Here is a 13,718-nt window from a genome sequence, read left to right as displayed (position 1 = left end):
CATGCCCCTTTGTTTTTATCCCCCTCCCCGATGAGATGAAAATATCGGACCAGTGATTAGAATAATGGCTCACATTGTTGCATTACTCTTGCACTAAAAGAACAAACTCTTTATTAAGCTCTTCCAAGGATAATACAGCAGTCACTTTCTATGAGCGAGGGGCAGATAATCTAGGCCAGGGGTCGGCAACCCAAAATGTTGAAAGAGCCATATTGGACCAAAAACACAAAAAACGAATATGTCTGGAGCCGCAAAAAATGAAAGGTCTTGTATAAACCTTAGAATGAAGACAAATGGTGAAAGGAGAAATGTCGAAAAAAAAAAGTCAAAATGTGGAGAGAAAAAAGTCAAAATGTTGAGATTAATGTTGAAGTACAATCTCGAGAAAAAAGTTCAAATGTTGAGAAAAAAGTCGAAATGTCGAGAAAAAAGCAGAAATGACGAGATTAAGAAGGAAAGGAAAAAAGAGGGAAAAAAGGAAAGAAAGAATAAAAAATTAAAAAAAAAACAAGAAAAGACAGAAAAAAAGAGAAAATAAAGACAAAGAAAGAGGGGAAAAAAGAAAAAAGGAAAAAAAACAAAAGAAAGAGAAAAGAGAGGAAAAAAAGAAAAGGGGAAAAAAGGTGAAACATTTTTGAAAGAGCTCCAGGAGCCACTAGGGTGGCGCTAAAGGGCCGCATGCGGCTCTAGAGCCGCGGGTTGCCGACCCCTGATCTAGGCTTATCTCTTCGGCTGCTACCTGTCCCGCTGCGCAACCCACTCGTATAGCTCTCTGCAGGTGATGAACCTACATCATTCATTCCTGCGAATCACCACTGAGCCCCACGGGTAAAGACCCTGCCTGCAGGCAATCATGAACAAGCCCTTCCCCAGGCTCCAGGGCGGGACCCTGGTAACCCGAGTTAGGACCAGTGACACATTGCTCTTTCATTTAAATAAGTCCATTTGAATTGCTCTTAGTCTTGCCCGTCTCCCAGGACCAATTTCCCTTGAGATCCTACTTCCCTACACTTGCCCCCAACTAAGCTCCTAAGGATTGTTCAAGCCCACAACCCCCCCATCACTCTCTCCAGCAGGGAACATCTAAAAACCATGTTGTAAGTGGGTGTTCCAGGCTGCTGATCAGAGGTTTTGGCAGCAGATGTCAGATAATTCCTTAAGCAGCCTGTGTGGTGTCTTCTGACTCCTCTGTAGGACTCAGGTTTCAGGTGCAGAAGTTAATCAACACAGCCCATTAATAATGCAACGCCGATTGCTCTGCCTGTTGCCGACAGCCATTCTGTGTTTCACAGCCCTCATTTCGCACCTACTTTTTCCCCCTCTTACCGATGTCCTCAATTACTCTGCTGTCAGATCGAGGGGTAGAATTGCATGTTGGATCTGCGTCTGCAGGATCCGCAAGTCTAGCAGCATGTAAGAGGAACCTGGAGAGCTGAAAGGAGCTGAAGGAGCTTTAGTGTAAAGAACGGCTTTGCAGTTCTACCAAATATGAGGCCTGTTCTTGGGCTTCAGCAAAATATTTCATCTACGGTAACAGGATAAAGTAGACCTTTTTTGGGGAAAATCTACTCACCTGGAGCGACTGCCTGCTTGGGTTTGAGGATACTTAAAATGTGGTCGCCAGCAACGATTTTCATGGTGTGCCTCTTATGTGGTATGTACATGTGGCATTTTTCATAAAGCTTTTGTCTAGTCTTATTCATATATTAGGCAATAATACACAATTTTCACTGAATTCAAAAAAAATGTAACTAGTACTGTCAAGTTTTAAATATTGATATTATCCTTTAACCTTGATACAGTACACATGATCACTGTTTGCTTCTTGCAGGGGTCACATGTGGTTTAAAGCAGGTGTCTCCGCAACCCAAATTAATACCAAAAAACACATACCAGATGCCTGACGAGGTCACCAAGTTAGAGGAGGACATCCAGAAAGTTATTGATCAAATCCACTCAATGTCTGATGGGAAGACACGCAGCTTTAGTGTCCCTTCCGCAGAGGAAGGTATCAACTTCAATGCATATTACAGCATTCTGGGTAAGCTTTATGGTCTGTTTCAACCACTGATGAAACAAGGGTTCATCAGTAACCTTCCAAAAACGTTAGTTTGCATCCTGTCTGGCAGACAGGACTGCGGACCGCAGGCCGAGTTGGTAAAGACGGTGTCTCTGGAGTTAGGGCAGCCGCTGCTAACGTTTTTGTTGTCTCTGAGATCCCAGACATGCACTCCGCCGACCACCGATGGAGAGTCAAGCAGCTTCTTTTGGACGTACCTCCGGATGGGGGACACGGGGACACCACTAAGTGGTTTTCAGCAAACATTTATCGACATGCTATTAAGTGTTTCTGGCTCTGAGAGCGTGATGGGTACTGTGAGAGGCCTCCTGGACACAGCTGTGACACATCTGTTAAAGGTCATGGCAAAGGTCCTGCAAGTACCAATGGACTACGTGCGATTAGCTTTACAGTTTGGAATTAAAGTCCCGTCTTTAGATGAAGAACAGACCTGTGTGCAAGGTAAAACACTATTTCACGAGTATAAACAGATAAAAATGTTTACAGGCTGTGTATAATTATGTTATGTCATATATTAAAGTCAACTATTACACATTTCTCTTGTCTGTGCTAATTCAGTTGTGCTTCCACTTGTTCTGCAGGAGATCTCAAGCAGCTCATTATGTGGTGAGTCATTTAAACTAAAACTAAAGCTACCCTCAGGACCTTTTCATAATTCTTAGTAGTACTGCAGCTTTTTTGTATCGCTTTCTATCAGCACTTTTACATAATCAGAGTATCTCTATGGCTTTGAGACAAAGTTTTTGAAAACTGTCTGGTTCTGTGATTCTGCCAAAAGTAATAAAAAAAAAGACTACAACATAAATCTATGTATAAGAATATTGACTGACTTTCTTCAAAGAGTTAGTTTGCCTTGTCTCATAATAATCTTGGTTATGTTTCTGTTGTTCTGTTCCTTGGTTTAGACAATAGTAAAGTAATTGACCTATTTACGTCTCATAGAAACGAGCAACTGATTTCGTTGATTAGAAAACCAGAACAGCCTAAATTGATGCCAGTGGAATCTAAAGTATTCTGGTGACGTCATCAGCATTTCTATTTTATTGGAGTGCAGATTTTTTTCTGACTCATTCTGCATTTTATTGCAATTCCCAACTCAACACCTATTAGCGTCCGCTTATGAGGGAAAAAAAGATAGACGAATTGACTGAAAGACAACATAATCCGTAATGTTGCACATAGACTAGTAATGAGCATAGTTTTTATCTACACAAAGATGCCCAGCTGTCATGTTTGTTATGGTTTATTGTGCCGTCGATATCTGATTCTGCCTCAGACATGAAGGATTTGAGCTGTTAAGATCATTGTCGGAAATATTGAAAACACCTGTGTCTACAAGCAACAGAAGTTGTGTAGCTTTGTGTACATGAGCTATTAGATCTGCCTCCGGGAGGAACTTGACCAGTCAGAACACACTTGACCCAATAAACATACTGGTTTTCAGGAATAGTGTGATTCTCTGTCTTTGTTATTCTAAAGTAAGAGTGTGGAAAAGAGGTAAAGAAACGTGTGCAGGCAGTATGGAGCAGGTGGAGAAAAGTGTCACATGTGATAAGAGTTTCAGCTAAAAGGAAAGGTGTGGTGAGAGCAGCGATGTTGTTTGGTCTAGGAAAAGGGAAAAGACAGGAGGCAGAGCTGGAGGCAGCAGAGATGAAGATGCTGAGGTTCTCTATGGGAGTGACCAGACTGGACAGGATCAGGAATGAGAACATCAGAGGGACATCACGTTAGAGGCTTTGGAGATAAAGTCAGAGAGGCCAGACTGAGATTGTTCGGACATGTCCAGAGGAGAGATAGTGAATACCGTATATATTGGTAGAAGGATTCTGAGTTATGAGCTGCCAGGCAGGAGGCCCAGAGGAAGACCAAAGAGGAGGTTTATATGTAGTGAAAGAGGACATGAAGGTAGTTGGGGTAAGAGAAGAGGATGCAGAAGACAGGCTCAGATGGAGTGGCGACCCCTGACAGGAAAAGCCGAAAGGAGAATGAGAAGTTATTCTAAAATAATTAAGTAATTGTGGGTGCAAAGTAGGGTTGCCAACCGTCCCTTGAAAAACGGAATCGTCCCGTATTCATAAACTAAAGTACGCGACCCGTATTGAGCTGAAAAGGGACGCACTTTGTCCCGTACTGTGAGTCAAAAAATAATCATAAAATGCCAATGGAGAATGGCATTGAGCTGTTGAGTTCATAAGTTATTTTTTTTCTGTTTTACTACAACTGTATCCTACAGTCATGGCCTTTGAGGCACAAATATGTTTACAAGTTTTCTACAGACTTTCTGTTTGCACTTTTGTTATTGCACTAAAAATGTGCACTATTACAGAATGGATGTTCTGCTTTCCTTCTATTGTTTTATATTAATTTATACAATTTTAAGTTAAGCAGGACAGGTTTTCTGTTTAAGAAAGATACTTATTTCATTCAGTTCATTTTGTTATTTTGTATTAAAGTGAATTGCTGGATAATAATTTGTTTTGTGTTCATGGCATTCAAAAATATGCAACTAATTCAATTCAAGTTTGAGTCAAATAGTTAAAAAATCGTTTCACTCACCAAACAAGGGGCTAAAAAAATTCACCACGCCAGGAAAGGGGAAGGCAATCGAGTTGGTTGAGGTGTGTTGAGCCGCATTTTGTAATAACGTGCATTTTGTAATAAACGTCCAAAATGTAATAACTTTGTCATTTCATTTTGTTATAAAGCCGCATTTTGTGATAAACTACCCCAACGCATTTTGTAACCAATTTTACCAAACCGCATTACCGGTATGTAATAAGTTATTACATTTTGAGATTATTACAAAATGCACTTGCAACTTTTTTATTCTCTAGAAAATGTAATAACATGGTGCATTATGTAATAATAATTATAAAGCAGTTTATTTGTTTGTTATTGGCCTATATAATTCCAAACTTCAAATAGGCAACTAAAGTCATATTTGGAGTATTATACATAAATGTATTGGGCTACATAGCTCTAAGGGTAATTGCATAAAAACAACAAAAGTCACTCTTGTATAAATTCATTGTTAAACAAACAACAATAATAGGTATTATTACATAATGTACCATGTTATTACATTTCCTAGAAAATAAAAAAATTGCAAATGCATTTTATAATAATCGTCTCAAAATGCAATAACAAAATGTATTACAAAATGGGGCAGTTTATTACAAAATGCGGCTTTATTACAAAATGAAATGAAAAAGTTATTACATTTTGGACGTTTATTACAAAATGCAGCTCAACAAGGTGTCCCTTATTTATTTATCAGGGAGTTGGAAACCCTATTTATAGCCCATCTGCCTTTTATTAAAATAATAAAAGTGTCATGTCACATTAAACTTGTTTTTTTCCCCTAGGGGAATAAAGCACAATTTGACGTGGTCATTGAACATGGCGCTCGTTGACATCGTCCTGGAGAACGTGCTGCCCTCGGAACAGTCCTCGTATCCGGGCCCGGAGTGCCAGAGTCCCCCGTCCTTCCGCAGCGGCCCGGAGCCTGCAGCCTCCTCTCATACCAGCCACCAGTTCTCCTGCGATCACCGCGACCTGGCCCCTCTCAATGACACGCTCTGTGCTGAGATCCTGGCCAGTGGGGGGAGCGGCTCTGCAGCCTCCCTGCTGCCTCTGTGCCGGGCCCTGGGCTCCCTCAGCCTCACACAGCTGCAGCAGGTCTGGAGGAACGCGTGTTATCTCCTCCAAGCCCTGGCGGCTCCGCTGGTCGCCAGGTCTCCTGACTGCAGTGTCGGGGACACGTGGCCTCCCCCGGTCATCCCACCTGAACACCAGTCTCCTCCTGCCGGCTCCACCTCTGAGCATCACCGGGTTTGATTGGATTTATTTTATTTTATTTTTGTACATGTAAAAAACAACACTTCAAGAGAAGTTTAAAAAAACAAAACAAAGAATTTCACCCTTTAACACTTGATATCTTAATATACATGTGCAAAAAAGGAGTAGGAAGAAGTGTAAACGTATTTAGTCCTAACCCCATTCACTAATAATTTAACCCGTATTTATAAATACTCACACACTGTACTCACACTGCTAAATAACAGTATTATTATTATTATTATTATTATTATTATTATATACTGTAATTATACTCACACACATACTTCTACATACATACACATACGGTAGTTGAATATTTCTATATATTTGTACACACATGCCCATATAAATATTTATATAAATATACTTATTTACACTATATTGTCTCTATTAACTGCATTTGCTCTATATCTATGTATATATCTACTTACACACATAATCAAACACACACACACACACACATATATATATATACTGTGTATGTATGTATGTATGTATGTATGTATGTATGTATGTATGTATGTATGTGTATATGTATATATATATATATATATATATATATATATATATACATACACATGCATACATACACTTATAATTAGCTGCCCATTTCTGTACATAAATATAAACAAATCTACCCTTTCACCCAATAGTGTTATCTGCAGGCCTCTAAAAGCTGCTAAACCCCTTCCTCTTTGTACCTCGTGAAAATTATGTTTTTATATTTGTTTTTAAACTGGTAAATGTTTGGACATTGTTTTAATTCTGAATCCATTCTGTTCCATGGTTTAACTCCACTGACCGATATAGAAACATTTTTCATTGTTGTTCATGTTCTGCAAGTCTTAACATTTAGAGAACTCCTTAAATTCTCCCTGCCCTCTGTCAGGTTTCCAGGGAAGCGTGGAGCCTCCGGCAGCTGGCCTGCGACTACAGCAGCTGGCTGCAGAGCAGCGAGCTGGACGCCGGGCTCGTGTCGCTGTGCAGCGATAATGACCGCCTGGAGTTTGGGAGGCGGGTGTGTAACAACTCCACCTTGATGAGAAGGCTGCTCTCGGAGCAGAGCAACAGCTGGCTGTATGGATACTGCGCCAACTCCTCGGCCGGCCCCGAGCCCGTGGTGGATCAGTTCTGCCGGTACGAGCAGTGGCTGGACCAGCCCGGGGTCACGGTGCAGCCGGCCCTGCTGGAGCTCTGCATGACCTTTGACAGTCCTAAACTGACCAAACTCATCTGCGAGCACACCGGATTGTTAATGCTTTTAATGTCCAACCCCGACAATTGGCGGTTCATGCCTAACTGCACCACTTTGGGCCCCCCGACGCCTTTCCCTGGCCCCCCCGGGCCCTCGCAGTTGGAGTCATGTCGTTACTCCGAGTGGCGTGATGCCACGCTCATCACCACGGACCTGTTATCAAAGTGCATCCGCTTTGATCAGAGTAGTTTCACGAGGGAGGTCTGCTCAAACACGACCTTTTTACACAGCCTCCTGCTCAATAAGGACCATGCCTGGCTGGAGATGCACTGCAACACCTCCCTGAAGCTCCCGACGCCGGAGCCCAGCCAGGCCTTCAGCCAGGCCTTCAGCCTGGCGGCCTGGTGCAACTACAGCATGTGGGGGGAACAGGTGGACGAGTCGGTGGTTGGACTCTGCTGGCAGCACGACCAGGACGCCTTTAGGGAGAATGTCTGCTGCAAGGCGCCTGTGCTGGAGAAGCTGCTGGAGCATCCTCACAACCAATGGCTCACCTCAGTCTGTAGCAACGCAGAGGAAATAACTGTCACTCCACAGGTGGGTGTTGGTTTTTTCCTTCCCTTGTTCACTGAATTTTCATTTTCTTTTTTTTTTTGTCTGCATATATATTAATGGTTAATACCAAGTTGGTAAAAACCTTAGGCATATGCATTTTTAATATATAATATATATCATATATATTTTAATATATCACATAAAATTATTATATATATATATATATATATATATATATATATATATACACACCGTATATATATATATATATATATATATATATATATATATATACTGTATATATTTAAAAAATTTGTGTGTGGGGGTTGTTGGGGTGACATCCGCTGCTAATCTGAAACGAGAAAAACACAGGGAAACGCACAACAGGCACACAAGCCTTGGAGATCTGTAAGAGAAAAAAAACAAACAGACTGAGAACAGGCAGAGACACAAACAGCAACCATTTCAGGTCCCTGAGACTGAATCAAAACTAGGCTACTGCGATTATCTCTCCCCCAAAACTGCAGGGTGAGTGAGCAGGTGTGTATGTCTGTGTAACTGTGTGTGTGTAAAGTCAAAACAATGCTCTACCTTATTTGTAACTATAGTGGAGGAGGGAGGGCACAATTAATTTTCATTTTCAATACACCTGATGACGCCAAACAACCCAGACCAGCTGCTCAATCATAAACTCATCTTTTAGAAAGTTTCTACATCCTCACTTTAGTTTGAAGTATTCTATTTACCGTATGTTATCTTCCTGTATTGACGTACTTTTGAACTTTAGTTGTGCAGGTATTCTGAATGGACCAGACCCATCATCGTGGATATGACTGAGCTCGCCCTCTGCGCTGAGCTCGACCCACTCAACTTCACCTCCATCGTTTGTTCCCATGATACAATCATCCAGAACCTGTTGGCCAACCAGGACAACGTCTGGCTGACGCAGCACTGTGCCAACCACTCAGGCATTTCTCCCGATGCGGGTGGGGGGCATGATGGGGATGGGACTGTAGTCGACCCTGCTGAGCAGTGTCACTACTCCAGCTGGAGCATATCTCCTCCAGATGTTGCTCTCCTGACTCTGTGCTGGGAGCATGACCAGGCCAATTTTGTCTCATCCATCTGCCCTAATTCTGGTCTGCTCCTTGTCCTCTCCCGGGAGCCATCCAGTGCGTGGGTCAGCAGCATGTGCACCACCTACACCAACAGCACTACCCCAGGCCCAGTTTCCTGCGTTTCCAAAAATGTGATGGAGCAGTTTGGCTGGATCTGCCCTACCTACTTCGCCTCGGCGTGTAAGCCCTGTGCCACTCAGAATATGGTCCTGCAGATGATAGCACGCTGCTGGGTGGAGAATCTGAGATCCAGGGCAGAAGATATGCTCACTGCACCTGTTGCTGCTATGCTGGACCGGGCAGTCAGCACAACCGTACTGGTCGTGCTGACCGTTGAGGATGTCCAGGGCTCTTTGTGGCATGTCAAAGACACCGTAAGGCAAAGTGTCCTGAAGTCTGTAGTTGACTTTTTCGAGAGGGAAAAGAACCCCGAGCCGAAGAGGGTGTTGCTCCAGTGCTTTGGGGTAGGTATCCCTGTGCAGCTGTTCAAAACAAAGGTACAACAGTACAATGAAGTACTTGGCCTTAAGAATGCCGCCTGAAACCATTATCGGCAAATGTTTTGAGAAGATATCTTAATTAGTTAAGATATATTTAATAAAAGTTTTCTAAGGGGGAAAAGAGGAATAAAGGTAAAAAATGACTGTGTTGAACTAATCTTTTGCAAGTAAGTCATACGTGTATGGCATCAACATAAATAAACTGAAATTCTAATCTCATTTCAGTCATGATTATCTTTGCATTGACTTGTAGGTGGAGGCGGATAAAGTGTGAGTGTTGTAGAACAACTATGCTATCTTTATATTTGTGATATAATGCAGTTTAATTAAGTGTAGAAGACTAAAAATAGCCTTAAATTAAACCAAAACAGTCTATAAATTGTTCTAGTACAGTAGATGCGCACATTTTACATAATAGTATACAGGTACAGCTAAAAAAATTAGCATATAATAAAGTTCAATATTTTTTGTCACTCATTTCATAAAGTGAAACTCAAATTTGATAGATTCATTACACCAGGAAAAAACAAGAGAGGAGACCGCACACTTTTGCTCCCCAGTGCAGATTTATTTAGCACATCACACGTTACGTTTCAAGTGCATTTTGCTTTTCAGACTCTGTCTGAGTCTGAAGAGCAAAATGCACTCAAAACGTCACGAAACATCACTCTGTGAAGAAGGAGCTTCTTTAGAAGTGACCTTGAGTGACTCACCTTCCTTGTGGAGGGTGTAGATGACTGTCTTTTGGACGTGTGTGCAGTTAGCAGTCTTCCCTGTGACTCTGTAGCCTGCTGACCCAGACGGATACGTTTAAAGGCTCAGGAAACCTTTGGAGCTGCTTTGAGTTAATTAGCTGACTAACTAAAACTAAATTTTGAACAATATTCTAATTTTCTGAGGTGCTACATTTTACATTTTCATTATATGTTAGCCTTAATTAAGAAAACAAAATGCTTGAAATGTTTCGCTCTGTGTAAAACATTTATATATGAGTTTCACATTCTGAAATGAGGAAAAATATGAAAATATTTGTTCATGATCAAATTTCTTGAGATGTACCTAAGTAATTCAGTGATCACTATTGTTTTGCATCAGTAGCTGAAGTTGAAAACTTTCTACAGATTTGAATTACAGTGTTTTTAGTATGAAAACGAAATGATTTGTGTTTGTCAATGAGAATCAATAACGTGCATTTGAGGTAATTTCCCTGAAATGCTCTCTGTATCTATATCTTTTATTGAGTCAGTCTTTATTTGTTTCTTTGTAGAGCACGTAATTGATTTAAGAGTCGGTATAAATATTAATTGAATCAGTTTTCGTTAGCGTCGGTGCAAAGCAGCGGCCCCCTGGCCCGCGGCAGGTGTTGGGTTACACCCCTGTCACTGATATCGACGAGAAGGAACTCTTCCTCTGGGTGTAATCTCTCCGGGTTCACACCTGATTTAACAATGACACTCAGATTGGATGTTGCTATTAAACTCCATTAATTCTGTAACAGCTGTACACAAACCTGTGTGTGTGTGTGTGTTGTCCTGCTGTAGACTGTCCTCAGCAGCTTGCTGCAGACGACCAGAGAAGTGACTGGTGATGAGCTGCTTCTCATCAAGGTTAGATGCACCTAACATTACGTTACAGATAATCATGTTCAATGTTTGACATTTTTAGTTTTCTGTTTGTTATTGTTTTTTAAATAATGATTTGGTATATCTTTTATCGTATTCATTGATCCCACATTTTCCTTATGTCCAGGAGTACTACAGTTTACCGCTGAGCAGCCTGAGGCCAGTGTTGGCTGCAGCACACATTAGCACCGTCAGACTGATCCTTCAGTACTACAGCAGAATCAAAAACACACTGCAGGTGAATGATTTCATCATTGCACATCTACTGAACGCCCGCTCACACACCACGCATTTTTTTTCCCCAGGAGGTTTTAATTTTCTGAATCGCTGCTTACGCACCTGCTTCGTGTCTCTTCACTACAGTGATGGATTGTGTCTGGCGGGATTTGTTTCTGTTTATTCAGGTGTCTGATCAGTACCTGTCCACCATGGTGTCGGTGCTGCTCCAGACTCACTTGGCAGTGGATGATAAACTCTTCCCTGAGCTGGCCCCACTGCTGGTTGCAGCCAGGCCAGCGGACATCCAGTCTTTGCCCTCCCTGCAGAGCAACGTCAACGCGTAAGACATAAAGTCATCTATTTATCATTCAGTGATGAGTACTTGCATATTAAAGAGCATTTGATCAAGTTTAATACCACTCAATCAAACAGCAGTGTCGTATCTTGACACATGAAAACTGTGTGTGCCATGTTCTGAAAGATGGTAGCTTAATATTGTTCTAAGCCATTCTAAGTTTGTTTGTGAAGTTATATTCTCTTAATTTGATTAATTCATTCTTTCTCTGACTGTGTTATGCATCAGGGCTAAGTTAGCAAATTAAAATAAAAGTAGATGATTCAATCAAATGGTTTTGATTGAATGTTTCAAGTTTCTCCAAAATGGTTTCATGGAGAGTTTGACGGTTTCCAGAAAGCCCTCAGGTGTTAGAACCAGACTAAATGGATTAATAAACCAGACTAAATGGATTAATAGCCGCATCCAATACACGGGATGGAGGACAAGCAAAAGTGATGTTGCAACTTGACAGAAACCTGGTCAGAAATGAACAGATGTCATTGAATACTCATAAAGTGTATCTTAATCATAGCTGGGCTTCCACTGGGTCACATGCTAAAGAGAACAAATTAACAGTGTTATTGGCAATTATGTCCCCCCTTTTTCCCCACTATCTATCTTTTAAGTAACTTTGGGGTGAGCCATCACTGACAGATCCCGTTGAGTGTTTGTTTAACAACCGAGCATCTCCCTGTGTTTCATCCTTGTAGATTTGTAATTAATCTCATTTGTGCCCAATTAATTAATCTAGTTAACCTACATTGAACACACCTCTGGTGTCAGGCATCTGTGAAAAGTGATGTGTCACAGGGCTCCAGGATCATGCATTATTCATCCAGAGTGAAGGATTTCAGTGCAGAAAGGGGCTGTATTTCATGTCACATCACACTTTAATGGCTCTTTTTCACATTCTGGAGATTAGGCTGAAAAGTTCAAAGATGCTATAAATCCGTAAATATGAAGCCATAACCGGGTCAGGTAATATCAGGACTGGTAAAAGGAGAAAAAAAAGTTAGATTCTTTGTCTAATGCTGTTAAATTTTCAACAATAAGACAATAAGTGGCACACAAAAACCTCTGAGAATATATCAAGTCTTTACTTTTCTATTTAATACAGAGTTTTACATTTGGGCTATGTCAAGCTAAATGTTTGCAGTATAGACTGTAAGATATGTTTATGCTTGAAGTTCAACAGACGTATGAGATTTGTGACAATCCTCTCATCTTTTTACAAAGAAAACGGACCAAAAGCTTTTCTCCTAAAATCTTTTGGTTTGGTGCGTCTCATTTACTTAAAAACAATTCTAAAAATCTGCTCCAAGCTTAAAACTGTAATAGGATATCACACTAAATCAAACAATATCTTACTTTATTTTTTTACTAGGCGGGAAACTATTAACAGAAACTTAAACGGCATGAGCCTGGACCAGCGGGAGGCCTTTGGCTTGTGGTACAGCAAAGTTCTGTCTCCCTCCAACATCACCAGAGGTCATCAGTCGCTGATCAGGGACACCGGGAACCTGATCGCTTACCTGCCCTTCCAGAGCTTCCAACACCTCTCACCTGCTCAGGTAACGTCCCTTTTTGAGCTCTGACATGTCGGGAAACCTGATGAGCCGGGACACACTGATTAGCCCCGGGGCGCAGCAGAACCCACGCAGTCAAAGGAAGAGAACAAAGTCCTCTGTCTCCGTGGTGTCAGACACTCGTGGCTATTGTTGTTCATTAAAAATGATAAGATCAGGACTACTGACCTTAAAGCATCGCGGGAGAAGGTTTTAAAGGAATTGTTTAGCATCCTGGGAAAATATTTGTTTTAATTTAAGTTCATTTAGATTTAATAAGCTTATCACAAATGCAGATATAAAGTTAAAAGAGGTTTAATAAATGAGTGCTAGAAGTCCCTGCTGACTGTTCGTTCTTGACATTTCTAAATTATTTGAACAATATATTCAATATTTGATCTGTTGATAGGGTTCCCTAAAGAAGTAAAATTTGTGGATACATCCTTTTATTTAGTCCAAATTGTCCAATATGTTCAGTTGAAAAACGTTATACCTGCAGTCTAATCCAAAAGGTATCACCTCCTTACAATCCACTTATATTTTATCATTTATATGCAAAAATAAATCTCTGACATGATCTTGACAAAAACTTTAAAAAAAATTAACATTCTAAACAGGTTGTATTCATTTATTTAATTTTATTGTGGTTGCACATAAATTGGACTTGATCCTTTTAGTAATCTTTCA

General features: G+C 40.9%; 1 protein-coding gene across 1 annotated transcript in view; it reads left to right on the top strand.

Annotated features, from left to right (window-relative positions):
* The first annotated feature begins 1,900 nt into the window (after positions 1 to 1,900).
* Positions 1,901 to 13,718, top strand: part of strc1 (stereocilin 1) — a 30,149-nt gene continuing 18,331 nt past the window's right edge. Inside the window, exons 1-9 of the mRNA XM_061734914.1 lie at positions 1,901 to 2,521; positions 2,662 to 2,686; positions 5,446 to 5,911; positions 6,810 to 7,712; positions 8,458 to 9,252; positions 10,830 to 10,895; positions 11,038 to 11,148; positions 11,315 to 11,469; positions 12,851 to 13,037. Coding sequence (XP_061590898.1) covers positions 1,960 to 2,521; positions 2,662 to 2,686; positions 5,446 to 5,911; positions 6,810 to 7,712; positions 8,458 to 9,252; positions 10,830 to 10,895; positions 11,038 to 11,148; positions 11,315 to 11,469; positions 12,851 to 13,037 — 3,270 coding nt within the window. The 5' untranslated portion in view covers positions 1,901 to 1,959. The remainder of the gene's footprint in view (positions 2,522 to 2,661; positions 2,687 to 5,445; positions 5,912 to 6,809; positions 7,713 to 8,457; positions 9,253 to 10,829; positions 10,896 to 11,037; positions 11,149 to 11,314; positions 11,470 to 12,850; positions 13,038 to 13,718) is intronic.

Source organism: Cololabis saira, chromosome 2, assembly GCF_033807715.1.
Source record: "Cololabis saira isolate AMF1-May2022 chromosome 2, fColSai1.1, whole genome shotgun sequence".
In the NCBI taxonomy this organism is placed as follows: domain Eukaryota; kingdom Metazoa; phylum Chordata; class Actinopteri; order Beloniformes; family Belonidae; genus Cololabis; species Cololabis saira.
Note: the sequence above shows the minus strand (reverse complement) of the source record. Positions and strands in the feature narration are given on the sequence as shown.